The 27,705-nt window shown below is 35.8% G+C and overlaps 11 protein-coding genes and 1 non-coding gene across 16 annotated transcripts; 8 read left to right on the top strand and 4 right to left on the bottom strand.

Annotated features, from left to right (window-relative positions):
- Positions 1-244: 244 nt before the first annotated feature.
- On the top strand, positions 245-3,169 carry LOC108842687 (phytoene synthase, chloroplastic). Its single transcript, XM_018615671.2, has 7 exons — positions 245-425; positions 775-1,370; positions 1,474-1,524; positions 1,858-2,030; positions 2,108-2,343; positions 2,445-2,637; positions 2,739-3,169. Exons 2-7 carry the CDS (start codon positions 926-928, stop codon positions 2,898-2,900), a joined length of 1,260 nt encoding a protein of 419 aa, XP_018471173.1. The 5' UTR covers positions 245-425; positions 775-925; the 3' UTR covers positions 2,901-3,169.
- A 524-nt stretch (positions 3,170-3,693) lies between these two features.
- LOC108839381 (glutathione S-transferase F12-like) lies at positions 3,694-4,690 on the bottom strand. Its single transcript, XM_057002954.1, has 3 exons — positions 4,453-4,690; positions 4,320-4,368; positions 3,694-4,250 (listed from the first exon to the last, which is right to left on the bottom strand). The coding sequence occupies exons 1-3, from the start codon at positions 4,687-4,689 to the stop codon at positions 3,805-3,807; spliced, it is 732 nt and encodes a 243-aa protein (XP_056858934.1). The 5' UTR covers position 4,690; the 3' UTR covers positions 3,694-3,804.
- Positions 4,691-5,028: 338 nt separating this feature from the next.
- LOC108839696 (protein VASCULATURE COMPLEXITY AND CONNECTIVITY) lies at positions 5,029-6,703 on the bottom strand. Of its 2 annotated transcripts, none has more exons than XM_018612476.2 (3): positions 6,407-6,703; positions 5,673-5,773; positions 5,029-5,584 (listed from the first exon to the last, which is right to left on the bottom strand). In XM_018612476.2, exons 1-3 carry the CDS (start codon positions 6,503-6,505, stop codon positions 5,254-5,256), a joined length of 531 nt encoding a protein of 176 aa, XP_018467978.2. In that variant the 5' UTR covers positions 6,506-6,703; the 3' UTR covers positions 5,029-5,253. The 2 variants fall into 2 exon arrangements, with proteins under 2 accessions (XP_018467978.2, XP_018467977.2); XM_018612475.2 differs by having other exon boundaries at positions 5,673-5,878; positions 6,407-6,694.
- A 593-nt stretch (positions 6,704-7,296) lies between these two features.
- Positions 7,297-9,272, top strand: LOC108830193 (probable polygalacturonase At3g15720). Its single transcript, XM_018603796.2, has 6 exons — positions 7,297-7,504; positions 7,630-7,770; positions 7,931-8,089; positions 8,200-8,489; positions 8,589-8,697; positions 8,788-9,272. Exons 1-6 carry the CDS (start codon positions 7,328-7,330, stop codon positions 9,196-9,198), a joined length of 1,287 nt encoding a protein of 428 aa, XP_018459298.2. The 5' UTR covers positions 7,297-7,327; the 3' UTR covers positions 9,199-9,272.
- Positions 9,273-9,331: 59 nt separating this feature from the next.
- LOC108830204 (uncharacterized) lies at positions 9,332-9,961 on the bottom strand. The gene has a single exon (XM_018603804.2). It carries the CDS (start codon positions 9,852-9,854, stop codon positions 9,462-9,464), a length of 393 nt encoding a protein of 130 aa, XP_018459306.1. The 5' UTR covers positions 9,855-9,961; the 3' UTR covers positions 9,332-9,461.
- A 415-nt stretch (positions 9,962-10,376) lies between these two features.
- Positions 10,377-12,074, bottom strand: LOC108838566 (uncharacterized). 2 transcript variants are annotated; one of them, XM_018611484.2, is made up of 6 exons: positions 11,737-12,073; positions 11,436-11,651; positions 11,170-11,336; positions 10,907-10,988; positions 10,753-10,821; positions 10,377-10,678 (listed from the first exon to the last, which is right to left on the bottom strand). In XM_018611484.2, the coding sequence occupies exons 1-6, from the start codon at positions 11,854-11,856 to the stop codon at positions 10,508-10,510; spliced, it is 825 nt and encodes a 274-aa protein (XP_018466986.2). In that variant the 5' UTR covers positions 11,857-12,073; the 3' UTR covers positions 10,377-10,507. The 2 variants fall into 2 exon arrangements, with proteins under 2 accessions (XP_018466986.2, XP_018466987.2); XM_018611485.2 differs by having other exon boundaries at positions 10,508-10,678; positions 10,753-10,816; positions 10,903-10,988; positions 11,737-12,074.
- Positions 12,075-12,172: 98 nt separating this feature from the next.
- On the top strand, positions 12,173-12,244 carry TRNAE-UUC (transfer RNA glutamic acid (anticodon UUC)). The gene has a single exon. It is a non-coding gene; the product is annotated as a tRNA-Glu (tRNA).
- A 223-nt stretch (positions 12,245-12,467) lies between these two features.
- Positions 12,468-15,171, top strand: LOC108842512 (uncharacterized). Its single transcript, XM_018615446.2, has 5 exons — positions 12,468-12,783; positions 13,183-13,639; positions 13,735-13,905; positions 13,986-14,165; positions 14,235-15,171. Exons 1-5 carry the CDS (start codon positions 12,670-12,672, stop codon positions 15,044-15,046), a joined length of 1,734 nt encoding a protein of 577 aa, XP_018470948.2. The 5' UTR covers positions 12,468-12,669; the 3' UTR covers positions 15,047-15,171.
- A 143-nt stretch (positions 15,172-15,314) lies between these two features.
- Positions 15,315-18,638, top strand: LOC108842516 (uncharacterized). Of its 3 annotated transcripts, XR_008942629.1 has the most exons (7): positions 15,315-15,496; positions 15,612-15,924; positions 16,351-16,485; positions 16,564-16,782; positions 16,908-17,401; positions 17,484-17,675; positions 17,917-18,638. XR_008942629.1 is itself a non-coding variant. In XM_057002953.1 (4 exons), the coding sequence occupies exons 1-3, from the start codon at positions 15,658-15,660 to the stop codon at positions 16,756-16,758; spliced, it is 597 nt and encodes a 198-aa protein (XP_056858933.1). In that variant the 5' UTR covers positions 15,527-15,657; the 3' UTR covers positions 16,759-16,782; positions 16,908-17,418. The 3 variants fall into 3 exon arrangements, 1 of the variants encoding a protein (XP_056858933.1); XR_008942628.1 differs by lacking the exon at positions 15,315-15,496 and having other exon boundaries at positions 15,527-15,924; positions 17,917-18,637; XM_057002953.1 differs by lacking the exons at positions 15,315-15,496; positions 17,484-17,675; positions 17,917-18,638 and having other exon boundaries at positions 15,527-15,924; positions 16,908-17,418.
- Positions 17,030-18,587, top strand: LOC108839380 (uncharacterized). Its single transcript, XM_018612148.2, has 3 exons — positions 17,030-17,102; positions 17,484-17,675; positions 17,917-18,587. The coding sequence occupies exons 1-3, from the start codon at positions 17,030-17,032 to the stop codon at positions 18,585-18,587; spliced, it is 936 nt and encodes a 311-aa protein (XP_018467650.1).
- Positions 18,639-20,619: 1,981 nt separating the features above from the next.
- On the top strand, positions 20,620-23,649 carry LOC108842513 (flavonol 3-O-glucosyltransferase). Its single transcript, XM_018615447.2, is given in 3 exon segments — positions 20,620-21,142; positions 22,564-23,193; positions 23,196-23,649. Coding segments are annotated over 3 exon segments (1,377 nt in total). The 5' UTR covers positions 20,620-20,652; the 3' UTR covers positions 23,453-23,649.
- A 791-nt stretch (positions 23,650-24,440) lies between these two features.
- On the top strand, positions 24,441-26,867 carry LOC108842515 (uncharacterized). Its single transcript, XM_018615448.2, has 8 exons — positions 24,441-24,639; positions 25,023-25,103; positions 25,328-25,376; positions 25,485-25,581; positions 25,870-25,922; positions 26,081-26,143; positions 26,246-26,510; positions 26,593-26,867. The coding sequence occupies exons 1-8, from the start codon at positions 24,539-24,541 to the stop codon at positions 26,655-26,657; spliced, it is 774 nt and encodes a 257-aa protein (XP_018470950.2). The 5' UTR covers positions 24,441-24,538; the 3' UTR covers positions 26,658-26,867.
- Positions 26,868-27,705: the final 838 nt, after the last annotated feature.

Below are 27,705 nucleotides of genomic sequence, written 5' to 3'. Positions count from 1 at the left end.
AAAACTATTCAACTAATGGAAACAAATCTGGCCAAAAGGTAGAAAAGGGATAAAAAAGGTTAGGGAAGATTTAAATCCGGATCTTTCTATGAAAAACTATAAATGTTTGATACCATATGACACGAGTCAGTCGATAGACTACAAGACTTAGCCAGTCAAAATTAAATAAAAATAAACACAATACACTGAAAATAACGACTTTTGTATATATTCTGGCTTCTCATTAAATCCACAAAGACAAAGAGGGAAAAGAAGAAGAAGAGATTTGAGTGGGTGAGATTGTTTGTGAGATAGAGAGAGAAACACATCTTCAACTTGTGTAGTAGTAGTGTGTTTATATATTACAGTAAGCGTTGCTAAACAAACGTCTGGGGTCTTTTCTTTTCCTCCTATTTCTTATTCTCCGTATCAACTTGTCTGTAAAGGTAAGATTTTGCTTCCATCACTAATGTTTGGTACTATGTTACTGTTTTGGCTCTTGTTCTTGTTTAACTTCAAATGTTTGGGAATCACAACGATACTCAAATCTAAATTTTTTAGAGTGAAAGTTAATATGAAACCCAGTTGAGTAATTTAGCCAGAAGATTTGCTTGTTTAACGTTCTTTCATTTTACGTTTGATGATCTTCCCGTTACCCTTTTGTCTATGTGCTATGAAATTGGTTTTTATTACTTGCTTGAAGAGATTTGAGTTGTCTTGTTTTTGTATAGAGAGAATCAGAGATCTCGAATCCTCTCATCAACTCCTTTTTTGTTGTATTTATCCATTTTGCAGGGAAAGCATTCATCTTTACAAGTTTGATCCATTATCAAAATCTGGGGTTCTCTGGATTTTGATTCTTCTAAGTGAAGAAACAGAGTAGACAAAAACAAAAAAAAAGTTGAGATTTTTTTTTCCATCTCTGTGTGTGTCAAGAACTTGAGTTATGTATGCAGCAGTGTTATGGGTTGCTGCTTCTTTTCCTAATCCAGACCCAATGACCAATTGTGGTTTGGTAAGAGTTCTAGAATCTTCTAGATTTCTTTCTCCTTGTCTAAATCAGAGAGTCAACAATGGTAGGAGGAGTTCTTCTTCTTCTGTAATGAGCTGCAGAAGGAGAAGATTAAGCAGTGTTGTGTCGTCAAGCATAGTAGCAAGCCCTGCAGGAGAGATAACCCTCTCATCCGAAGAGAAGGTTTACAATGTTGTGCTGAAACAAGCAGCTCTGGTGAACAAACAACTTAGGGACCTTGATGATGATGTGAAGAAACCACAGGATATTACTCTCCCTGGGACTGGGAGTTTTGGGACTGGGAGTTTGAGTTTGTTGGGTGAAGCTTATGATCGATGCGGTGAAGTTTGTGCTGAATATGCTAAAACTTTTTATCTCGGTTAGCATTTTTTTTCTTTTCCTCCTCATCATTGGCTTTGTTGTTGGTAATGGATTAATGTTTGGTTTGTTTTCTAAGTGTTCTTATGGTTTCTTCGCTGCAGGAACTTTGCTTATGACACCTGAGAGACGCAAGGCCATTTGGGCTATCTATGGTCAGTTACTACTGTTTTAGAATATATCTGCATTGTCAATTTGTCATCATTGATTTGAATTCTTGATTTAAGTGATGATGCTCAAAGAACATCGAAAATGAGTTTATTTCGAATCCCAAAACATATTAGACTTCTTGAAGTCTTGCACTCATGTAAACATAGGACTTCTCTAGTTGTTATGTGTGTTGAAAGACTTCTTGAAACTTGCACTCATCTAAACAAGCATCCAAGTTTCTACCCTAATGTTAGCTCATGACAGTTGTTTACTTTTTATGTTTGGCCTTAATTTCTTGGTTTGATGATTTTACTCTCTTTATTTCTTTGTTTGTGTAGTTTGGTGTAGAAGAACTGATGAACTGGTAGATGGGCCTAATGCATCACACATAACTCCAATGGCGTTAGATAGATGGGAAGCAAGGTTAGAAGATCTTTTCCGTGGCCGTCCTTTCGATATGCTTGACGCTGCCCTCTCTGATACTGTTGCTACATACCCTGTCGATATTCAGGTCAGTCACCCTCTCTCCGACTCATTTCACTTTTTAAACCTTATAAAGATTTGTTCTAATGTTTTTTTTTTTTGCAGCCATTTAGAGACATGATAGAAGGAATGAGAATGGATTTGAGGAAGTCTAGATACAACTCCTTTGATGATCTCTACCTTTACTGCTACTATGTTGCTGGAACCGTTGGTTTGATGAGCGTTCCGGTTATGGGGATCGATCCTAAGTCCAAAGCAACAACCGAGAGTGTTTACAACGCTGCCTTGGCCCTCGGTATAGCCAATCAACTTACCAACATACTCAGAGACGTTGGTGAAGAGTGAGTGACTTCCTTTTCTTTCACAACTTACATGTTTAACTTGTTTCTTTATTCGTGTCTCATTTCTTGAACTGGTTTTGATCTCTCTTTTTCTCTCTCAGTGCGAGAAGAGGAAGGGTTTATCTACCCCAAGATGAACTAGCTCAGGCTGGTCTCTCAGATGAAGACATATTCGCTGGTAAAGTCACTGATAAATGGAGAAACTTCATGAAAATGCAGCTTAAGCGAGCAAGAATGTTCTTTGATGAAGCTGAGAAAGGTGTTACCGAGCTTGACGCTGCTAGCAGATGGCCCGTAAGTCCACGGTTTACTGTTTTTTTTTTGTTTCATTTTTACCCCGGAACTTTGTTTTGGATCGATTTAGCCCTGAAGGACTTGACTGTTTTTTTTTTCAGGTATGGGCATCGCTCCTATTGTACAGGAGGATATTGGACGAGATTGAAGCGAATGATTACAACAACTTTACAAAGAGAGCTTATGTGGGGAAAGCCAAAAAAATTGCAGCTTTGCCATTAGCTTATGCTAAATCACTACTCAAGGCTTCAAGTTCAAGATGAAATGAGAGAAGCAAGAAGAACCAATCTAAGAGGGTTTTGTGATAAAAAAGTAAAAAATAGGGTCGAATTAATAATGTTAACTAATATTTGCATATAATGGGGAAAATAAATTCTTATGGTGTTTAATTATTTTTTTCCGTGTAAAAAAGTAAATTTCTTTTCTTTTATTTCTCTTGGCTAGTGAGTAATGAAGTAGGAATATTTTGGTTTGGTTGGATATGTAGTTTTGTGATTCCTATTAAAGATGAATTAAAATGGGGTTTGTCTCATACTCTCATGTTTTGTTCAACGTTTTAAAAAGCGTATCAGAAGTCCACCAATGAGACAACGCTTAAGCTACATGCTCTATAAAAAACCATATCAATTATCTTTCAAACTGTCTAAACAATTTTAATATTTAAATAATAAATACTATATAATCAAATATCCATAAATTATAGTATTTGATATATTAAAATATAGAATCTTATGATATTAAAATAAATATAAGTTTTAATATGTGCCTAATGTTTTTTTTTGCTAAATATATGTGCCTAATGTTATTTAATATAAAACATGATATATATTTAATATTTTATTATAATTTTAAAACTTTAAACCATTGAGTTAACAATTTAAACGTTCAATTAATTGTTTTTTGTCATTAAATGTGTCCTCAAGGAACTAATATGGTTGTATACTTGTAGTTCAAACAAAGGAGTATCACCCCTAGAGTAGAATGCAAAATCGCAGATAAAAGACACCAGTAGGAACCATAAAACCCCAAACAAACGGGAAAGAAAACAAACAGAAGTTATTCTGCAAAAGTAAATTGATTTAATTATTGGAATGCATAAAACTCAAACATATTAAACAGAAAGTATGAAACGTTTATTTGGTTTGGATCGTTATAAACCCAAGCTAACTAAAAACCAGCCATCTTCATAAGCTTCTTCCAAGCCGGTCTAGCCGTAATCTCTTCCCACCACCGGTTCATATTCACTCTAGCCTTAACCATCCGGTTTACATCGGTAAGCATCAAGTGCCCCATCGCCGGCATGTGCGTCAAATCAGCCATAGTGAATTCATCACCAGCCAAAAACCGGTTCGAAGCAAGCCGGTTCTCGTATATGTCCAAAACCACCTCGAGCTTGAGCTTGGTCTCCTTGACCAGAACGTCGTCACATTCTTCGCCTAACCTGGGCTTAATGAGTAGGTTAAACACAATGGGGAAGGCCAGAACGTTAAAGTAATGGGTCTCCACGTCGGCCCACTGGTCTACGATGGCTCGGTGCTCTAGAGACTTGCCCAAAAGGTTCGTGCCTTGGTCCGCGTACTTGATCGCGTAATATCTCGCAATGGCTCTAGATTCTTCAAAACACAATGCATAAATGATTAGAAAACAAGCTTTAAAAAGTTTATTTAAATTAGAATCGTTACCAAAAAGCTTGAAATCTCCATCTTCTATGGCTGGGACTTGACCAAATGGCTACCAAAAAATAAACAATAATTATACAAAATATATTCATCACATGGTTTGTTTCTATAGTTAGGAAGATATTTAACAGTTTACCTGACGAAGAAGATGTTCTGGTTTCTTCTGCTCTAGTGTATCAAGGTCGACATGAACAATCTCAAACTCAATTTCTTTCTCCAAAAAACAAAGCAAGACTCTTTGTGGACAAGCTGCAGTTACCTGTCCGTATAGTTTCACAACCATTATAAATGTTTTGTACAATAACTTTGTAACAATATTTTTATTAATGTTAATAAGATATATGAGAAGAAGTGAGAGTAGATGTGTTGACATTTTATTAGACTCGAGACATTTATAAGAGCTGGTTGTTGTTGTGACTAGTTGGTTGGTAGAGCATGTGGTGGGTGTTCCACTTACCGTGTATAAATTTTTAAATAAAATTAAATTTCCAATAACAATTAGAGTATTTGATCGGACCGGTGGTTAGGTTACCAGCTACCAATTCGGCAGACCATTTTCAATGTATCTTTATATATTTTTATAAAATAGATAAACTATTTAATAGAAATTTCATTTGCTACAATGTAATTCTCTAAATATTAGTTTCCAAAATATATAATAAGAGATAGAAAATGATATTTTCTATTTATAAAAGAAAAATAGCAATTTATATTTAGATAAAAATATAAGTGGAATGAATTTTTTTTCTTTCTGTAAGCACTATTACAAATAAAAGTATATAGATAAGTTGGAGATGATCTTATACCCTCACATACAAGAAAAAAATCAGAAAGATACAAAAATGTAGGTAAAAATCAGACAAAGCCTTCTTTTTATCTAAATATATCTTCCTAAACCTAACTTGTTTACCAAGCAAGCCCTGTTCTGTATTTTTTTTTAAGTGAGCTGTCTTCTCATGTGAGTATCGTCATGTACAAAGACAGGATCTTCTACTCTCTCTGGAAACTGAGGCTGTCCCATTGCTATCCCTCCTCCTTGGTTAGCCACCGTCCTTGTGCCACCAACGTTTTGGTTACTCGAATTCAAACATAGATAGTAGACAATCCCAAGCGCAATAGTAATAATAGAAAGCACAGAAGCGGTAGAGAAAACGCCCGTCCTAACAATGTAGCAGGAGTAGGGATCGGGAGACGTTGCCTCCAGGGTGTGGTTATTGTTGAGTACAGCTCCAGATAGCAGCAGGAGGAGAGCTATAGCAAAAGTGAACCTAGTGTGTAACACGAGAATCATCATTTTTTGTTAGCAACATTATAAGTTAGGAAAGCTATTGTACAGAGATAACGAGTGCGAATTACCAAGAAACGATGAAGCAGACTAAGGAGATGATCCACTTGGATCTTGAAGGAGAAGGACCTTTTCTACAACAGAAACAACCGCTTCCAACGCTTGCGAGGATCTGAGCCATAATTAGAAAGACAGCTGAATTCAAGCCGAGAGTGAAAGCAGTGCTTCTTTCATAAGAGCATAATGAACCAGAGGTGGTAACAGTGACCTCATTTATCTGTGTTGGTTTAAGAGGAAAAATGAGAAGAAGAAAAAAGACGAGTTTAAAAGCTTACAATAGCAGAGAAAACAATTAGCTACACAAGAAAATTGCAAAAAGTTTCCACAACTTGGTATGAAACCTATCAGAAAGCAGAGGAATATGATTTAAGTTGGACTACTGCTGTATATCAGAGAGATATGATGCTCATGCTATTACAAGATGTACCAACAGGAAAATAAAGATATGAATACTTATGCTACTTCAAGATATACTAACAGGACATTATAGATATGAATACTTGTGCTATTACCAGATATACTTGATGAATGCTATTACTAATTTACTAGATATACCAAGAGGACACAAGAAAATAAAACTTTAAACAGAGCTTATTAACTCTTTTCTGCCTCCTTTACCAGTAATCAACAATGTTCTATGGAAAAATATCCCAAACCAAAAGAGGTTTCAAGCACAGCCCATAAACTCAAAAAAAAATTATCACAGATTTGACTACAAGTTATACAAAGAAGAAGAGAAAAAGACCTTGGTTTTGGTAGCTTCAGCAGCAAAGCCGGTAAGAGCTGTTATTAAACCCAGAAGAGATAACACTACACACATCGTGACCTTACTACTCATCTGCATCTCTCACCCTCTTCTCTCTTATCTCTTTTCCTTCCAGTAATAATAGTATTATAAGGAATGTTCGTTATGAAAGGATAAAGTCGTTGACAAACCCATTAAACACAACCACACTCACTTTCTTTGCTCCTTATCCACGCGTAATAAGGGCTATTTTCGGTATCTTCTCTTCTCTCTTCTTCACCTTCTTTCGTTTTGATGCACCGACGTCTTGTAAGGTTATGTGTGATTTTATGGGACTAATTCAAACATATATATTTAGATGGTCCTACTGTTTGATCAACATTAATTCTTGGGCCTAGAGAAAGTAACGGCGTAGGCCTCAAACTTTATAGCTACCAAACCCAATAAGATATGACGCAAGTACATTAATTTCTCTCCAAGTAATGAATCTATTTCTATCTATAGATGATCTATAAATCATTCCTTCCCGTAATCAGTCATGCCGTTATATCGAAACGTAAAAGAATCAACTCATATAAGTAAAACATCACCTTAAGTAAATATAGACAATATACTGTGTCTGTTTTCACATTTTGTTACACAAGCTTTTAAGACTATTTCATAGAGTCATAGTTAAATAAAGATTTCGATAACAATTATCCCTTTTATATTCCGAATGATCAGTTTCAATTTTCACTGACACAGAAAATTGATGACAAGCTATATAATCTCTTGCCTTAAAATGAAAAACACAATAATCAGACGCAATATCTATCAATTAACCACCTTTCTTTATACAAATATATCTGCACGCTATTCATTCTTGAAATATATATCATCATCATCATCATCATCATCACCAAGCATTAAGGTCGTGCAAAGATGAACAAGACTTTCTTGTTGTTGTTCTTCGTCTTGTCATGTTTGTTTCAAATAAGCAAATTAGGTTTCTGCTTAGAAAGAAAAGCTCATAAAGGTAACAATGGATTGAAAAGCCATCGATTCCTAAGTGTTACTAGTTTCGGAGCTGTTGGCAACGGGAAGACCGATGATACTAAGGTATATAATATAACAGTATCTTTTCTTTTTGTTTACGAAAACTATAATCTTTGCATTGATTTATGCATTTATATAGATATATCATACTTTAAAATATTTGTATGATCTGTATAAATATATTTCAGGCATTTCTCAAGGCATGGAAAGCTGTATGTAACGGCGGAAGTAGAGACAATAGACAGCTTCTAGTGCCTCTAGGAAAAACGTTCATGCTTAATCCTCTTACATTCGAAGGTCCATGCAAGTCTTCCTCCATCGCCTTTTTGGTATGTACATATAAACTGTGACCCTTTCTTAGTTTTAACGTTTTAAGTTAGAAAACCAACTAAAATTAATTTTAATAGTCATGACTCATGATCGAGTTATAGCTCATCAGACCATAACTCTAGACCAATTAATATGTACGTGGTGATTTATTTACATTAGATAAGAGGCAATCTTGTTGCGCCTGGTTACACTTGGCATGCGGGAAACTACCCTGCATGGATAAGTTTTGACAGTATCAATGGTCTAGTTATCACCGGAGGCGGCACCATCGACGGTCGTGGTTCTGTATGGTGGAGAAACGTTCAGCATCGTCCCACCGTAAGTCAAAGATCCCTACCCTCATAAAATGTAAACAGATCCTACAAGGGATGAAGCGAACCATTTATATATAAGTTTATTGACGTTTGCTTTCGTTTATTTCTTCTTAGGCAATGCATTTCAACAACTGTAATGGTCTTCACATCTCTAATCTCCGACACTTGAACAGTCCTCGGAACCACATAAGTCTAAGCTGCTCAGAGAACATCAGCCTCTCGGGTCTAAACATGACTGCACCTAGTGATAGTCCCAATACGGATGGCATAGACATATCGAACTGTAGAGGAGTCGACATACACGACTCTATGATTTCCACTGGGGATGACTGCATTGCCATTAACAGAGGTTCTTCTTATATAAACATAACCGGCATTTTTTGCGGCCCCGGTCATGGCATCAGGTGATTCGTAGATACAAGATTCATAAACAATCATCATATAATATAATAGTTGGGTATGTTACTAAATCTTATAGATTATATGAATCTGGTATATTATAGCGTAGGAAGCCTTGGAGAAAATGGATATTTTTCAGCCGTTGAAGAAGTGAGAGTAAAGAACTGTACTTTGTCAAACACAATGAACGGTGTCCGAATCAAGACATTTCAGGTTTGTCTATTTCCCAAAAATCTTATTCAGCATGTTCCTTAATTAAACTGACTATCCTTTTCTTCTCTTGCGTGTGGGAATGTATTGTAGAATGGATCAGGATTTGCTCGAAAAATATCATTTGAGGATATCAAGATGGTGGCTTCACAGAACCCTATTATCATCGAACAGAACTACCACAACCGAGGCCAGAACGGAGAAGTAAGCTTTGAACATAGTAACTACCAAAGTTGCCACGTAAATCGCTTTTACCAGACTCTGTCTGGTGGTAATGGCAGAGGCGTGAAAGTGAGCGATATTCGTTACACTAGAATACACGGTTCATCTGCGAGTAGTGAAGCCATCACAATGAACTGCGAAGCGGGCTTGGGATGTGTGGACATTGTAATGGACCATGTGAACATTGTTTCAGCTAAATCAGGTCACAAGGTGTCTGCTTCTTGCCAAAACGTTCATGGGAAGTACTTTGATTCACTTATTAGCTGTCAGAAAAAGCATTAATATTTGCCTTTTTCTCTAACTATGTAATCCATTATTTGGAACTTGAAAGAACCAAAAGGAAACTGGATTTGCTCTCCTTCTTTTTTCAGGAGACCTGGTTAAGCAGAGTTTAATTATAATTACCAATCTTAGATTATCAAACTGTAAACAGATTCATCATACTAATCAAAGATAACAGAGCATAGATCCTTACAACCTCTCCACAAGATAAAAGCATACATTAAAAAACGAAGAAAACGCAGAAAGAAACGAACCAAAAAGCTTTACTCCCTCTTCCTAAGCCTCTCAACCCTCTGGTTAAGCTGCTCGATCCTCACGACGAGATTCGTGACGGAGTAGAGAATCCAGTAGAAAACCAGCGCCGACGCGATCAGGAGGGCGTTGCGCTGAGACTTCATGATCGACTTCTGGTGACGGAGGTGCTCGGAAGGGGTGCAGGAGTCGCCGTCGCAGGAAGGCCGGGTCTCGTACTTCCAGTAGATGTCCATGAGGAGGAAGAGGCAGAAAGGTATGATGGAGAGAAACGGTTTCAGGAGGTTGCGCGTGACGGCGATCAGTCCTTTGCGGAGGGCGTCGAGGCCAGGCATGGTTAGGAGGATGACCATGATCGCTTCCGCGGCCGCCGCGTAGCCTAAGACAACCCATTCGAGAGCCATTGGGACGGTTTGAGATCTGGATTGAAGATTGAATGAATTTTATAGATCTGACTCGGCGATGAATTTCGATTTTCGATTGCGATTTTTTTTTTTATCTTAGTGAGCAAGTTTTTTTAGGTCTTTGATTCGGTGTACAAAAAGGAGGAAGATGTACGGAGAGTGAAGCACGTGTCGGTTGTCTGGTGTACGCGTCGTCTCACACGTCGGCTGGGCTTACTTTCAGCCCATGTAAAACGAAATCTTAGCTTTATTGGTTTTGAGAATTATGAGTAAACCAATCGGTTTAGAAATGTTATTATGGGTTGAATAGATATTTCGGTTTGGTTATTGTTTCTTAATAAACTCTGGAGCAAAAAGAGTTAAGAACTCTTGGTTTATAGCTTTTTCATACATCTTGAAACCCATGTATAGGACCATAAACATTTTTTGATTAATTTAATAAATTTTTTTTTTTGTCAATATAATGTTTTGTTTTTTGATAATTTGACAATATGCATGCCAACTATGCCCCCAGGCCATGAATCAACATAAAATAACTGAATTAAATTCTCAAGTTGATGTCATCAAGTCATCAACATTCATTCTTGGTTTGGAATCACAAAACTTAACTAGGGACTTGTTTGATAGACAATTTATACAAGTTCTATAAAATATCACTGAAGACCATACACAAGCAGAGCTCCAACAGCTCCAAGACCGGCCAATAAGCCAACGATAACACCGATCGGAGGCAGTCCTCCTCCTATGGCCTTCCCTGTGTTCACGTCGTACCTCGCAAACCTTTTCTTTGGTGCTATACATTGAGGACATACGTATGTATCCGGCTGCAAAAACCACCAGAAAACACATACTCAGAATCTAGAGATGGTTGGGACAAAAGTGAAGGATTCAGACTCACCTGTTCATCAAAAGGTTTTGGTAAAGTGTATATGAATCCACAATCAAGACAAATGTGAGTAGCTCTTGTCTGCAAAAAGAAAGAGAGAGAGAGAAATCTTCAGATTAATCAACTAACTAAGCTTTGAGAAAAGTGTTTGATGAACTATACTAGCCTTCTGAGTCTCGGTTAACTTTCTTCCAAACCGAGGAGGAGCTGGACGCTTATTTAGCTTCTTCACATCAACTTCTGCACCTCTGTTGTATGATCAAATATCACAAATTGTATCTTAATGAAGCATGTGAAAAAAGCTAGACACCAAACCCTTTTTGCTATAATATTTGATAGTTTCAATCCTAAGATTAAAAGAGGCAACATTTCTAGCGAGATCACCACCTAAAATCAGACCAGGAGAGGGGAAAGACACATAACACTCACCTGCTGACAACAAAGTAGACAGAATCAGGTTTGGCCTGAATAGCGGTTTTAGTAAAACCCAACTTATCAGCAGGCCAAAGCTCATCTCCAAAGAAACTGCTTGTGTACAGAACTTGATCTCCAGATTTAAGCCCAGCTTTTGCTGCGTTCCCACCTCCTTCCACACCCTGAAAAATGAAATAAAAACCTCCTCAATTGTATCAAACAGAGCATTATATACAAGAATGACACTTCACTGCAGATGTAGTAGAAAAAAAGTAACTCACAGTGATGACAACTCCACCACCTTGCTTCTGTCCAAGAGTCAGACCCAAAGGCTTGTCCACTTCAACCTCTATGGTTTTCGAAGCTGCTGTCCTCGCTTTGACTTGGAATCTTCTCGACCCGTTTAATAACACACCGATCTTTCGGTCGGATACAGCGAAGGTCTCTGATACACTCCTCTTCGAATCTCCCAACGAAACTCCATGAAACACAGTTTTCTAAAACACACAAATGATTCATACTTTCAGATAATTCTAAGTCCAAAAATCACATTCGAGAGGTTTAAGGAAAGAGAGATGAAACCTGGGGAAAGAGAAGAGGAGACGAGGACTGAAGTTTGGGAGATGGGTTTGAAACTGAAGAGGTTTTGGTGAAGAAGGAAGAGACAGTAGTAGCTCCTGAAACCGCACCAGAGGATGCCATCTCAAACCAAGAAGAAGAAGAAGCTTTGTTTTGATTCTAGTTAATACGTGAAGATGGATGGACTTCGATGGTGTTGTTGTTGCATGCGTTTTTTGAGATGAAGCAAAGAGTAAAGAGAAGGTTTTTTATTTTTTAGTGGATGTGTGAAAGCCTTGCAAAGGGATAACCTTTTCGTGGTGATCGCACCATTTTCGTGTGCTATGCACGCTCCACTCTGACCACACTCTTCTCATCTTCCTCAAAAAGTATTTAAATCTTATTCAAATTTCAAAAGATTTGGTGGATGAATATTACTTTGCTTATAGTTCTTTCAAAATCCGATGTCGTCCAGCGGTTAGGATATCTGGCTTTCACCCAGGAGACCCGGGTTCGATTCCCGGCATCGGAGCTTTTTTATTATCAGAAAAGACCGTAATTTTACGCTATGTGGGCCTCTCCGGCTGAACAAAGAAAAGGGCCGTACATCTTCAAAATGGGCTTATACACACATACTTTTTTTTTGGTATTTCTTCTTCAGAATATTTCTTGCCTTTTCCGGCAGATACAGTACAAACTACAAGACACAAGCCAAAGACTGTAAAGCAAAGAAATATTAATATTTGCATTCAAAATTCAAAAACCTCCGCTCCTACCAACGTTCACTTCCAATCTCAGAGTTACATTCATTGGCATCTCTTGGGTGAAGAGGGAGGGTATAAATGCACCTTATCCCTCCGATTCCATAGCCAAATCAGAAAAAAAAAAAACATCTTGTTTTCTCTGTCACTATCTCTCTCACTCTCACTGACAATCACTCATTCAAGTTAAAGGAAGATGGATTTCCACAGCCTTCTGAGAAGAGACCTTCAATTTCTGTGCAAGAGGAACAAGATCCCAGCTAACATGACCAATCTCGCCATGGCCGATTCTCTCAAATCTCTTGAGATCGTAAGTTTTCTTCCTCTGTTAGTAGCTATAGCTCCATTTTCATCTTGGAATCCCAACAGTTTTCAATTCTCAGCTCAAACTTACTTGCATCAACGAAGATCCTATTTCGTCAATGACTGTAGCTGATTCAATGTATATGATGAATCTGAGAATCGCTCTGAGCTGATTCAGATCGTGATTTTGATCTGTTTATTTAGTCGAAATCGAATAGGAGCGACAACTACTCTTAGATTTTCTTTCTTCTTATCGATCATTTTGCCTGATTTGATTGAGATCGTTCACGATCGGATCCAATAAGACTCATGGTGTCACTTATATCTCATAGATTGGGGAGTTTCACCTGTGATCAATCAATCATCACTAATGCTTTTGTTTTCTGTGATTTTTTGGAATCAATAGGTCGAAGGTCTTGATGAGTACATGAATCAGAAAATCTCCAATGTTCTTCAGTCTCCAACCAGTGTAGCTAAGCTTCTCCCACCGAGTACTGCAACCAGAACAACTCGAAGGAAGACGGCAATGAAAGCTGAACCGCAGTTGGTGAACCGTTTGACGAGCAAGTCTCTTCATGGAGAAATGGACCAAGAAAATGTTACTGAAGAATCCAAGACTAACAGTGTCAAGATTGAGTTAGCCAATGTGGCCAAAACTCCTGCAGCTCGAAGTACAAGAAAGGCTTCAGCAGCAACAGCTTCTTGTAGCATCAAAGTTCAGGAGAGTAAGAAGGGTGAACTGGCTCAGTCTGCGTACAGCACGCGGAGATCAACCAGGCTGTTGGAGAAATGTATGGCTGACTTGAGTTTGATAACTAAAGAAACAGAACAAGAAGTGTCTGCAAAGGGGAAGAATCCAGCTGGTTGGATACTAAGCCTTCTCTCTCTCTCTTATATGATTATTGTGCATCAGGTGAATTGGTTGGTCTGTAATGCGTTCTATGTGGGTAATATGTAGGTTCAGAGGAGAGCAGCGAGGAAGCTGAAGTTATCCCAGGTAGAGATTTAAGTGCTTCCATGGAGAAAGAATGGGAGATGTTGGAGGATGACAGTGATCAAGTAACTGAAGGTCTTGAGATATCTGTTGAAAAAACTGAGACCATGGAAGTTATGAGTGATGATGAAAAAGGTAATGCAAGCATTTATATACCAACAACGACTCTCTTGTTTTTGCATTTCTAAACCATGTGGCTTTCCTTTCTTTCGCAGAATGCGACAACAGTTTAGTCCAAGAAGAAACATTACCGACTAATGAAGCTGTTTGTGAGGAAGGTTTGAAGAAGAAAGACAATGATCAGGAGGCTACAGATTTTGGGAATTGTGTTGATCTGGTTGAGATCCCTGTTTTTGAACATGCCAACACCGAGACAAACGATGATGATAAGAAAGGTATGCAAAAATTAAAGGGCCCTAACCATTTTTCTTGTTTATATAACCAAACTGTATTTTCGTTAGCAGAGTGGAAGGATGTTCAAACTTTCGAAAGCTTAGGACAAGTCCACTACCTTGAGATAGAACAAGCAATCGTGGAGAACGATCCCGAGAAAGTCAACACATTCGATGAAGAAACAGCGGTCGACCCAACTGATGATTCAGAATTTGAACCAGAAGAAGATGATGATTCTGGTGTTGACTCAGACAGCACCATCTCTGATTCAAACCAAGCCGACCACCAAGCGATTCAGGACAATGATTCAGACACTGTGAAAATGTATACTTTTGGTGAAGCTACAATGGTGGACCAAACTGAACCTGTAGAAGATGATTCTGGTGTTGACTCAGAGGACACTATCTCTGAAGCTGATTCAAACAAAGCTGTACAAGGATCTGATATCGCTGAAGAAGAGATGACCCTATCTGAGTCAGAAGTTTCTGTAACTGCTCCAACTTCTCCTTCTCTTCTGCTGGAAGAGGCTAAAGCCAAAGCAGCTCCACCATCTCCATTCGCAGCAGAATCAATCTCAGCTCAGTTTCCAAGACCAAACAAATCAGCAGGAACAACCCCATCAAAGAACTCGGCTATGAAGCTGGTCAGTGTCGACAACAATAACAAGGAGAACAACATGGAGATGATGGTGAATGTTAGTGACAATGGAGAGATCAAAGCTGAGGCTAAGAAACAGAAGAAGAAGGTGGAGTTCGATGAAGAGAACTTGAAAGATGTTAGCATGAGGCAACTTGTGAAGATGGTGAAGGAACTCTCTATAAAGGGCAGTAACAGCAGAACAGCATTGCAGATGTTGCCTGGTAATAATCAGACTGCAGAGTAGTCTGGTGATTCAAAAAATGCGTTTCTTTTTCTTTTGTTGTTGTCTCGAACAGAAAAAAAAAACTATGCGTCTCCTTTGGTAATGATACTTTTGGTTTGAATAAAACTGCAAATTAAGGAGCAAAATTGGGAAGATCTTCCATGAGTCTCAATGATTGTGAAAACTAAGTATAATTTTCCTGTGACCTTCACCTGAGCTTCCATTAAATTTCGTTTTCTCAATATAATATGTTACTTACACAATTACATTTATCGATTTCAACAGATTCAGTCTACATAACTCGCGATTCACTCTGTATAATTGATGCTTGAGCAATCCTACAATACAAGGATTTTACTTGGTATATACACATCAATGCAAGCAGCTCAAGGGAAGGGTTGCTCACTGGCGCGTGCATACAACTGTTACATAAACGTTACGTCGTGGGCCGCAAAGACAGCATAGAAGAAGGTTTATTAAGATGGAGAGACTTGATTATTTTGGATGGGCCGAAACTCAACTCTTCTTTAACCGCGGACATATACATAATGGCATATCTGTAAAGTTATCCAACTTGTTTTTTCAGACATACTTCTAGGGGTGTTCGCGGCGATACATCTAGGGTTTGTTCGATGATCACCACGCATAGAAGCGATATTACGGCGAAGGAGGCAGCTGCCTCTTCTCTCGTGGAGGAAGACGCCGGGATCAACCGTAACAGCGGCCGAAGGGAAGTCGTGTGGAACAATCTATACGTGCCAGAGAAGGAACCGGAGTGGGACGTGGACAGCTTCGACGGTCGCGAATATGAATCAGATCCCGAGGACCGTGAGTTTTTCAACGACGAGGACAGATATCAGAAACACCGTCAGAGCAGGATCGAGGCTTTGAAGAATAAGGTAAATAGACGCTTTGTTTTCTTGAAAGCAGAGCTGGGCGTGAACACATGCATTTGAAACATTGCTATGGGTTCCCCACTTTGTGTGGAACCCCACTTTTATAAAACAATTGCATGTAAATTTATAATTATTTATAAATATGATAAGTGCAGACAAAAAAATATAGATATTTTAAATGTAATTTAAAAAAAAAACATAATGAGAAAAAGCTTACTACACAAAATAATTTTAAAAGACAATGCAGATTTAATATTAAAACAAAATGAATAATTCAGATTTAATTTTTTAAAGAAGATAAATATTTTAATTTTCAATTTTTTTTTTTTTGAATAAGACCCCTTAAATGAAAGGACCGGCTCTGTTTGTAAGATCAACTAGTGTTTAAAGAGAAATCACTATAGAATGATTTATTGGTTGGATTGTTAGGGTTTTTTACCAGATGAAGCATATGGAATCTACACGTTTTGTAATCTTCAATCACAGACGGCTGCGGTGGCGTCTAGTAGAGAGTTGGTGACAGATCTGGCTTCATTATGTGTCAAAAAATACAACGAGGACAAGGTAATTAGTAAATAATAATACGTGGTATGAATCAGACATACTCTACGTACGTGTGCCGACATTACTTTTTGGATATAGGGAATGACTTTGGAAGTGGATAGTGTTGTGAGAGCTACTGTAAGTAGAGGAGGTAGATGGAAGTTCTATCTAACGTTGATGGCTCGGGAGTATCATAATGGGCCTCTTGTTGAGTACCAAGCCAAAGTAATGTGGTATATTGGTAATTCTAAGCCTCCGTTTCCCATATTCTGCCGACCAAGCCCTAAACTCTGAATCCGAACTCTCATTATTAGCTAGGTAAGTACACATTTATTTGTCAACGTTGAATTTTGGTTAAGAAGAGAAAAAGTTCAGTGCGTATATATGAGCTTGTTATTTGTCTTGTGTTTCGTTTCATGTCTAATATTTTATCTAATTTGCAGATCTATGTGTTGAATGAAGTTATCCTCTCCCGTTTATCTCAATGATACTTTGTACTTAATGCGACTATATGTAATTTTGTTTATTTGGGCATCTATATATAAATATCAGAAGCAATTAAGTTATGAAATGGAACTGGAGTGTTCGAGGAATACAGTATGGCACATCAACCTCTAGAAGTGGTTGTAGCCTTTTTGGTATTTATTTGTGTAATGTGTATTGAGAAATCATAACATTAAAACTGAAAAGCAGCATTCGTTAAAGGCATCTGAATACCTTTGTGTGGGATTTTTATATGCATGCTCCATAAACGGTGAATAATGTAACTAAAGTTACTATATCGTTTGACTTGTGTTCTAAAAGGAATTTAATGATTATTTGTAACGTTTCCGGTAGCAATGGTGTACTGAATGGTGGTTATGAAACGATTAGGAGTTTTGTACTGGTTAAGTGAAAATATACTTTGGTGCAAATCTGTTTCAAAGTGATGAAAAAGGTAACGCAAGCATTCATATACCAACAACGTTGCCTGCTGTTCTCTTGTTTTTGCATTTCTAAACCATGTGGCTCTTTCGCAGAATCAGAGAATAGTTTAGTCCAAGGAGACAAACAAGAAGAAAAATTACAGACTAATGAAGAAGCTGTTTGTGAGGAAGGTTCCAATAAGAATGACAACGATCAGGAGACTATAGATCTTGAGAATTGTGTTGATCTTGATGAGATTCCTGTCTTGAAAAATGCCAACACCGAGACAGACAATGATCATAAAGGTATACAACGAATAAAGTACACTTAAACCATTTTTATTGATAAATACGACGACACGGAAAACAAGGAAAAGATGAGTGCGGTAGTCGCCGGAGGGAGCTGTATAAGGACGCTGTGCGTAAATTTCCGTTTTTTGTTTGTTAATTTGTGGTCGCCGCCGTAAATGCAGCGTTAAACAAACGAACATGGCTTTAAACCATTTTTCTTGTTTACATATATTATAAAATAAAAATGTTTTTTCAGAGTCGGACATTCAAGCTTTTGAAAGTTTAGGACAAGTCGACCAACTTGAGATAGAACAAGCAATCCAGGAGAATGATCCAGAGCCTGAGAAAGTGATTACTTTCCATGAAGAAAGAGGGGTAGACCAACCTGATGGTGATTCAGCAACTGAACCAGAAGATGATGGTTCTGGTGTTGACTCAGATGGCACAGTCTCTGAAGCCGATTCAAACCAAGCCGTACAGGGATCTGATATCGCTGAAGAAGAGATGATTCTATCTGAATTAGAAGGTTCTGTAACTGCTCCAACGTCTCCTTCTCATCTGCTTGAAGAGGCTAAAGTCAAAGCAGCTCCAGTATCTCCATTCGCACCAGAATCAATCTCTGCTCAGTTTCCAAGACCAAACAAATCAGCAACAACCACATCAAAGAACTCGGCTATGAAGCTGGTCAGTGTCGACAACAATAACAAGGAGAACAACATGGAGATGATGGTGAATGTTAGTGACAATGGAGAGATCAAAGCTGAGGCTAAGAAACAGAAGAAGAAGAAGGTGGAGTTCGATGAAGAGAACTTGAAAGATGTTAGCATGAGGCAACTTGTGAAGATGGTGAAGGAACTCTCTATAAAAAGCAGTAACAACAGAACAACATTGCAGATGTTGCCTGGTAATAATCATATTGCAGAGTAGTAGTCTGGCGATTCAAAAAATGCGTATCTTTTTCTTTTGTTGTTGTCTCAAACAGAAAAAGGAAAAAAGAAAAGAAACATGTGTTTCCTTTTTGTAATAATACTTTTGGTTTGAATCAAACTGCAAATTAAAGAGCAAAATTGGGAAAGCTCTTCCATCTCTATAATTCTGAAAACTAAGTATAATTTTCATGTGACCTCATCTAAACTCAGATTAAATATCTTATTTAAAAAACGGTTTCTTAATTTTTTCTTAGTTAAAATTAAGAAACGCTTCTTATATTACGATAAAAATTTTACTCTAAGAACTCTGCAATAATCATACCCTTAGCGTTGAATATTTATTCATGTAACTAAGCTACATATATGTGTTCCAAGCTATTTTGCTGGCTAGTCAGTACCATTTATCTCTATGTAATTAGTAGCCTCATTTCCATTACAGAATATATAAGGGTAATTTAAAAATAAATAAATGAAAAAATAGAAAAAGAGTGGACCATAAATTTCAAATTAGAATTTATAAGACATTTTCTGAATCATCAGCCACTTGTCAATTTCTAGTAATTTATTAAATAGTATTATTCTACCGTTTATTTATGTTGGCGCTAAAAATACTCTAAAAGTGAAAATTTTAAATCATAAGTATTTATTCTGTTAAAACTAAAGTTTTTTCTAAATAACACTTTGTCTATTTGAATAATAACTATTAATTAATTAACAACAATTCCTTTGCTTTGTTAAATTATTTATAAATCCAAATTTATGGTTATCTTTACCATATTATTTCCTAACCAGATTATTTTTAATAAATGTTTTAAAATAAGATTAAACATATTTATTTAAAATGTGACATGCAACTTTAAATTTTATATAATATTTATGCATATTATTACTCCTATTAACATATAAAGTATAAACTATATTTTTTATTAAAACATATAGTTATTTTTAAATTTATGTTAAATAGTTTGATGATTAATATAGTTACCATGTATATTTGAATTATAAGAATACAACAAATAAATTTTAATTTTATTATCCTTAAAACTAAACATAGAAGTATAATTTATTTGGAATATACAAAATATAGTGACATATCTATCTAATTCAAATATAAGTACATTTTATTTGACATAAAATATTATTTTAATTTATAAATAAATACATTAAATGGTTAATATAGTTAGAATCATTTATTTACGATTATGTTATTTGATTTAATATGCAACCATAATAGGATCAATCAATAATTTGTAGATACTGTAATCAAAGCTGTCGGTTCATGTGAACCACAAATTTTACCTACCCACAACAACATAATTCTAGTTACGTACTCCTGTTTATTTTTATATTACTCTATCATAGAGGGGCCATACAAAGAGATCTCCCATACAAAACACATGTAGCATTTTCATCGAGAAGCTCAACATTAACCACGTACTCATGCTACTTTTTGTACTACAGACATTTCATTTCCTCTTCTGAAATTATAATTACTTTTTTTTTGGTTTGAAATATTTGTTATTTTAAAATAGATAACAAATCTCGTGTTAGAAGAAAATAGTATAACAGTTTTTATGAAATATATATGTACAAACGAAGAAACGTTTTTTCACAAAATCATTGACTAACAAGGAAATAAATATCTTATTTTTAACCAATTTGAAATAACAAAATGTCAAATAATCTTATATATTATTATCAAAAAATAATCTTATATATAATATGATATATTGTTTTACGTTAAACATATAAAAACATTATTAACGGGAAGTATCTTCCCAGTGTGGTTTCTAACCAATTTAGTATTAATATTTTTATAATTTAATTAAAAATAAATACTAAATCATTAAAATTAATGAAAACCAATGAAAAAAACAATGTTTATCTTACTCCACTTATTCTAATACTTTTAGTTTTTTTTAAATCAATATTACCTGTGAAACATCCAAAATATCAACGAGAGAGTGTTACCAACCAACCTCCATCACGAGCTTTATTACTCAGCCATTCCATTCTCCTATTTATTGCTGTAGTCTCTTGTCTCCTTCATTTTACTCACAAACATGGCCAACACCAACCAGCCAACCACAGACTCCCACGTAGCCATTCTCGCTTTCCCCTACGGCACGCACGCCGCTCCTCTCCTCGCCGTAACGCGCCGTCTCGCCTCCGCCTCTCCCACCACACTCTTCTCCTTCTTCAACACCGCTCGATCCAACTCCTCATTGATCCCCTCAGATCTTCCATCGAACATTCGAGTCCATGACGTCGCCGACTGCGATCCGGAGGGACACGTGTTCTCCCGGAGACCACAGGAGGCGGTTGAGCTGTTTCTCGTAGCGGCGCCTGAAATTTTCCGAAAAGCGATCGCGTCAGCGGAGAGTGATGTCGGTAAGAAAGTAACATGCATGTTAACGGATGCGTTCTTCTGGTTCGCGTCGGATATGGCGGCAGAGATGAAGGCGAAATGGGTTGTGTTTTGGGCAGGAGGACCAAACTCGATGTCTGTTCATCTCTATACAGATCTCATCAGAGATGCCGTATGTGTGAATGGTAATAATAAAAAAAACACCAAACTACCACTTGTGTTTTTGGTCCGGTCCATAGCAAATAGAAGACTATTAGAACTTATTCCGAACTTTAAACCCTTTAACAAAAAAAAGAACTTAGTCCGAACGGTTAGATTTAATTTTTATATACATTAATATTTTCCTAAGTGATTAGTCGTTAATATGTTTAATAGTTACCATATTTGTAAAGGCTTGTTTGAAATTTAAACATAAGAACTGAATAAGTTACCAGCTGTTGTTTTATTTATTGTTATAAATGATAATTTGATTATATATTTATTTTATTATTATATAAATGAACATATATATGTGTGAAATAACTCATATAAATATAATATTGCATTGTTGACAAAAAAAATTATATTGCATTAAAAATCAACTATTCACATGTATACTTTACATCTAAATTAAATAATTATTTATATGTTAATTTTATTTGCAATTATAAAATTTTAAAATATTAATTTAAACAAATAACTAAATACTTGTCACTATTTTTATGTGTGTGCTAAAAAAATAGACTATTTACCTTCAACACAAAAACACATAACATGATTCTAGTATGTTAAATTTGAAGTTTGATAATTAGAACACAATGTATCATATATTTTAATTTAAATACATATAGATTGGAAGTAGGTTTTACAGTTTTGCATAAATATACAAACCTTAAATCTATACAATATTTTTTGTTCAACATATTTATACAATATAACACATTCAAAATAGGCTAATATATTTGTAAATATATCAATTTGACAATAATATATTAATGTAAAGATGAGACAAGACTCAAAAGAGTTGTAACAGTTTTTCTTTTGAAAACACATGCGTAACTTTTAAAATTTAACTAATTTATGACGAATAAAGTTTGATCGGCACAACCATGATTATCATTATCGTTAAACATATATTCTATAAAGGCAATCAGATTTAATTACGTAAAGGAAAAAAGTCTGGTTTAGATCTTTTTTTGTTTACTTGTCACTTGGTTATTATGGGTACAACCAAACAAATTAATTGTTTGTTTACTTGTTGCAAAATTAATAGTTTTTAGGATGAGAAAAAGGAGGGAAAAGTGTATTAAATTGTTGAGAAAATGTTAGCTCTATTTTTACTTTAATTTAATAAGATAGATAGATTATTTAGTTAAAAGAATGTTCAGTTTGGATTCGGTTTTGTTTATTTGGGTTTAAGAAAATTTTATCCAGATTAGTTTAATTTGGTTTTTGTTTAGTTTGGTTCGGTTTTATTTCGGTTTAGATTATTTTTGGTTCGTTCTAATTTGGTTTGATTTGTGATTGTTCCATTCGGCCGAGTTGATTTTTTAGTTTCGTTCTAGTTTAATTACATAATGTTAATGTATATATATACTTGTGGTAATGATTCTGATTCCTTCTACAGAAGTAGATGGGTGTATGGAGGAGACACTAGGGTTTATCTCAGGGATGGAGAAGATCAGAGTTAAAGACACACCAGAAGATGTTGTGTTTGGGAATTTAGACTCTGTTTTCTCAGACACGTTACACCAAATGGGTCTTGCTTTACCTCGTGCCGATGCGGTTTTCCTCAATTCATTTGAAGAGTTAGATAATACACTGACGAATAACCTCAAGTCAGAGTTGAAACGTTACCTTAACATTGGTCCTCTCGCGCTGTTATCATCTGTCTCACAATCAGATACACAAGTGCATGATCCTCACGGCTGTTTAGCTTGGATGGAGAAGCAGGGGACTGCTTCTGTAGCTTACATTAGCTTTGGTACAGTCGCGACACCGCCTCCCGGAGAGCTTGTGGCGATAGCAGAAGGGTTGCAATCGAGCAAAGTGCCGTTTGTTTGGTCGCTTAAGGAGAAGAACATGGCTCAATTACCAAAAGGGTTTTTGGAACGAACAAGAGAGCAAGGGATAGTGGTTCCATGGGCTCCACAAGTTGAACTGCTGAAACACGAAGCAACAGGTGTGTTTGTGACGCACTGTGGATGGAACTCCGTGCTGGAGAGTGTGTCTGAAGGTGTACCGATGATTTGCAGACCGTTTTTGGTGATCATAGACTCAACGGAAGAGCAGTGGAAGCTGTGTGGGAGATTGGAGTGACGATTGTTGATGGAGTCTTTACGAGAGATGGATTCGAGAAGTGTTTGGATCAAGTTTTGGTTCAAGATGATGGTATGAAGATGAAGGGAAATGCTAAGAAGCTTAGAGATCAAGCGCATCAAGCTGTCTCTGCGAAAGGAAGTTCTGTTGAGAATTTTAAAGGATTGTTGGATGCAGTTGTGAGCATTTTAAATTAAAAACCACATTTGTATTGATGGTAATTTCAAAAAAGGAAGTTAAAACAATGTCTTGCACCTAAAACAAGAACCGCTTTAACAAAAAAAAAACACTCGAAAAAGTCAAACCATGTAACTAAGTTAAAAATGAAGTAGTTTAACTATTTTTGTTATCACTTTTTTCCAAAATAGAATTGAATTGAAGTAAGACTTAACCCTATTGAAGATATTCTAAATCATTTATATTACACAAACTGTTATTGAAATATTTTTTTCAAAAAAAACTTCTCAGGATATATATATATATATATATATATATATATATATTTTAAATGAAAAGATAGAGAAAAGATGAGAACCATATTTTCAACGAGAATTAGTAAAAAGAAAAAACGAGAATTAGTAAGATATTTTTAAGAATTCATTAGCCACTTGTCAATCTATAATATTTTTTAAAAATATTAATTAACTAATTAATAATTATATAAAATATATTATTATATAGCTTTTTGTCAAAAAAATTTTATTCTATAGCTAATAGATTAGTTTAGATTATCTTGGTAAACTGGTGGTGTTCCATAGCTAACAGATTAGTTTAGATTATCTTGGTAAACTGGTGGTGTTCTAAAATTATTCGACTGATATTTTTTTAATCCCAGATTATATCTTGAGTAGAAAAAAAAAACAAATACATATAATAAGAGCATATTTTTTATTATACTTCATTTTCTATTTTAAAATGAAGGTTTAAATCAAGTCTCCTCCAACACTTTGTACATAAAATAATGAATCAAGTTATTTTAAAAAAAAATATATATATGGGTTTATTTAGGGAATAACCAGAAAAAATTATGTGTTAGTTATTAGTCTTAGTCCTAATAATTTCATAGTTGACAAAGAAATATGTGTGAAAAAATTGAATGAGAGCTAGCACTCTTTTTTTTTTTTTGGGAATAAAGAGTGTACTCTATGGCAGCTTAAAGAGTAGAAAATTAAATTTGCGGTGGGGTCGGGTCGGGTCGGGGCAAAATTGAAAACTCTTGCTTCATCAATCGGCGTTCAGGAGTTGGTTCTAGGGATATTATTGGGAGATTGAAGGAGCCAGAAATGGAGATGCAATCATCATCGGATCATGAAACTCCCTCCTCCCTCCCTCCTCCCAGTGACGGTGCTCCACGGCAGGATAACGCCCTACTTCCCGAGCATCCGTACGTTTTGCTTTCCCTTCTTCCGAATCACTCTCGCTTGCTTACTTGTGCTCTTGATTACTACTCTCAACCCCAAAGTGTATATATATATATATATATATGTGCTTGAGTTAGTTAATATTATGTATAATGAAACCAAAATTGTTTCGTTTCGAATCGAATCGAATCGGCGAGTACACCTCTGTGTGTATTTGGTCTAGGTCTAGATCTGATTTTAAGCTTTGTATATATACTGGTTGGTTGGTTGGTTGCATTGATATCATGGTGACCTATAATGGAAGAACAACACTCAGGTCACCGTAGGCCTGCTTTGGTTGCAAGATGATAGAGGTCACAAGTCTGTGCTCTTCTGAAACAGGTTGATTCTTGTTTTTTTGCTGCAGAGTGGCTGTGCAGGAACCAGAAATGCCAGAGGAAGAAGTAAAGTGCACATTACAAGCAGTAGCGTCTACCGGAAAGTTCTGGTAAATTCCACATCTATGAGCACGCCTGGTTTATTAATTCTCTACTTTAAAAATAAAAACTGGCATCTTATCGGTTTTGTATTATTTGCTGCATAGAGTTTAAGTGGATTGACAAGTGGCTTTATTTTTCTGAGTAATTCTAGGTTTTTTTTAGGGTCTCTCATCTCTCTGTATTGCTTGCTACCTACATCTAGTTGACTACCTTGTTATACTTACTACTACAGGCAGGACTGGGAGAAACTAAAGGGAATGCTTTCGTGGTGGTTGAAGAAGGTATGTTCCAGGTATTACTAGCTGTGTGTGCTTTGAATACGTATTATTATATCATCCCCATGATTACTGACAGTATCTGACTATCTTTACGGTGCGTGCGTTGTAAAGGTTCTCTCAGAATATCCTGAGGCAAAGATGACGGACGAACAACAAAAGGAAGCCTTAGGAGAAACATATTCAGTACTCGTCACTCGATTGGATGAAGGTCAAATATCTACTCACTTTATTACTAATCTTACTTTGCATGCCAAAAAAATATTGTACATGAGAGTTTGAAACTGGGAGAAGAGGGTTTGCCTTGGGGTTTAACTTGTCTCATCCTCTTTTTCCTCAAAGTTGCTATCAATAAACGCTCTGTAAAGAATCAAGAAAGTAGCCTGTGTTAATGTAATGAAGTGGCGTGTCATCGTATAGTGTGAGAAACATATGCTGAGACTTTTGTCAGGGCATTTGCAACTCTGTTTAAAGCATGTTTTTTCGTCTTGTTTTGCAGCCCTTCTTAGTTTCGACGAAGGTCCCCCATTTACACTGCAGAGACTCTGTGAGGTAAGTAGATACGTTTCCTAATCGTGATTTACGTCAATGGTGGATAGATCATGTTCCTAAACCTACCTAGTCTAAAAAATCAAAGATCAGTTTGACTCCTCTCGTAATTGTTTTAAAAGCTACTACACAGAGCTTATTGTTTTGTTTGTCTTCAACAGATCCTTTTGGCTGCAAGGAGTATCTACCCAAAGCTCTCTAAGCTTGCTCTTGCTTTAGAAAAGGTACAGATTTGAAAATCATTACATTTGTGATTTTATACATTTGTGATATAAATATCTCCTCGATGTAATTCTGAAAGAAAAAAAAATTCCGATTCTATGCAGAATCTGTTGGTTACTTCGATGTTATCCATCAGTAGAGACCCACAATTGCAAACCATTGAGGATGCAAACGCAGCAGCAACGGAAGTCACAAATACTGCTGCAGCAAATGGAATTGAAGCAGTGGTGGGAGGCGACAAGGATGAGATAATGACAGAGGTAGAAGAAGCAGATGTTGATGACGCAATGACGATTGACATGGAAACTATCGATGAACCATCAGAGACAATGACGACAGCTAGTGAGAGTGAGAAGCCAAGTGAAACCAGTTACGTATAATTCGTTTCTGTTATTTTATTACGCATGCTTAGTTTATTGTCTTGAGTTGTTAATTTTCTCGTCTTCTCCAGATGCTGCAGAACCATCATCGGATTCAATGGCTGCCGAAGAGGGAGGAGATTCACGGTTGACATGAACCATATGCTTTGAGAGACAAGAGTGTGAACATGATCAGCTTTGAAAAACTGACCTCGAATATAATGTTTGTTTTACGAGGAGAGATACTCATGGATCTTCTTCTTTCACTGATATTAGTGTTATGAATTTGTGTCTTGTGTGTAGATTTTTGGATACAAGGTTGATTGGTTTTCAAATTCAGACGAAAAATATTTTAAATTGAATTGCATGTGTGAATCCACAAAAAATACATGTCTTCTAAATTATATTACCTCCTTTTTTATAAAATAAATTTATTTTTGAGGTTGTTCCTTAGTCTATATTTGAGAAGTGATTTGCCACATGTCTTCTTTACAATCGTTTTCACACAAAAAATTGTGACGTGGCTATTAAGATCGATGACATGTCATATGGTTAAATATGACATGGACAATTACATTTAATGATGATATATATTTTGGAAATCTTTTTAGAATATAGCAATAACTCATATATTACATTTAGTATTGATTTATATTTTTGGTAAACTTTGTAGAATATGGTAATAACTCATAAATCATCACTAAAATAAATATATTCAAATACGACATTTTGGATTTCGAAATATTATATAATTTTACTTTTATAATTATAAAATTTTTATTATCTAAAATTTTCTAAATTTTCTGATTTTTAGAAAAAAAATTAAATCGTAATATCATTAGTTTCTTTTAGGTATCTAAAAATTATATAAATATTATTTAGTTTTAGTTTTTGATAACTATACAATTTTATATGATAATAATTTTGTACAAGTTGATTTAATACATTTAACCAAATGAAATAAATAATTTATTTATCTAAGATTTTAACTTTATATATATACATATATATATTCTTAAATATAATTTAAAATAAAAAACATTTTCTCTTAATTTTATGCTTAATTAGTGATATTTATATTAATTATTGGTCAAAATAATAAAATATATAATACTAATAAATTACATTTTAAAATATAAAATTTAACTTTTAAAAAATTCATCACCACACATGGTGTAGGAAAACACCTAGATTAATAATTGTGA

This window comes from Raphanus sativus, chromosome 2 (assembly GCF_000801105.2).
Source record: "Raphanus sativus cultivar WK10039 chromosome 2, ASM80110v3, whole genome shotgun sequence".
Classification (NCBI taxonomy): domain Eukaryota; kingdom Viridiplantae; phylum Streptophyta; class Magnoliopsida; order Brassicales; family Brassicaceae; genus Raphanus; species Raphanus sativus.
The sequence above is the reverse complement of the archived record's forward strand: the minus strand, read 5'-3'. Positions and strand labels throughout refer to the sequence as shown.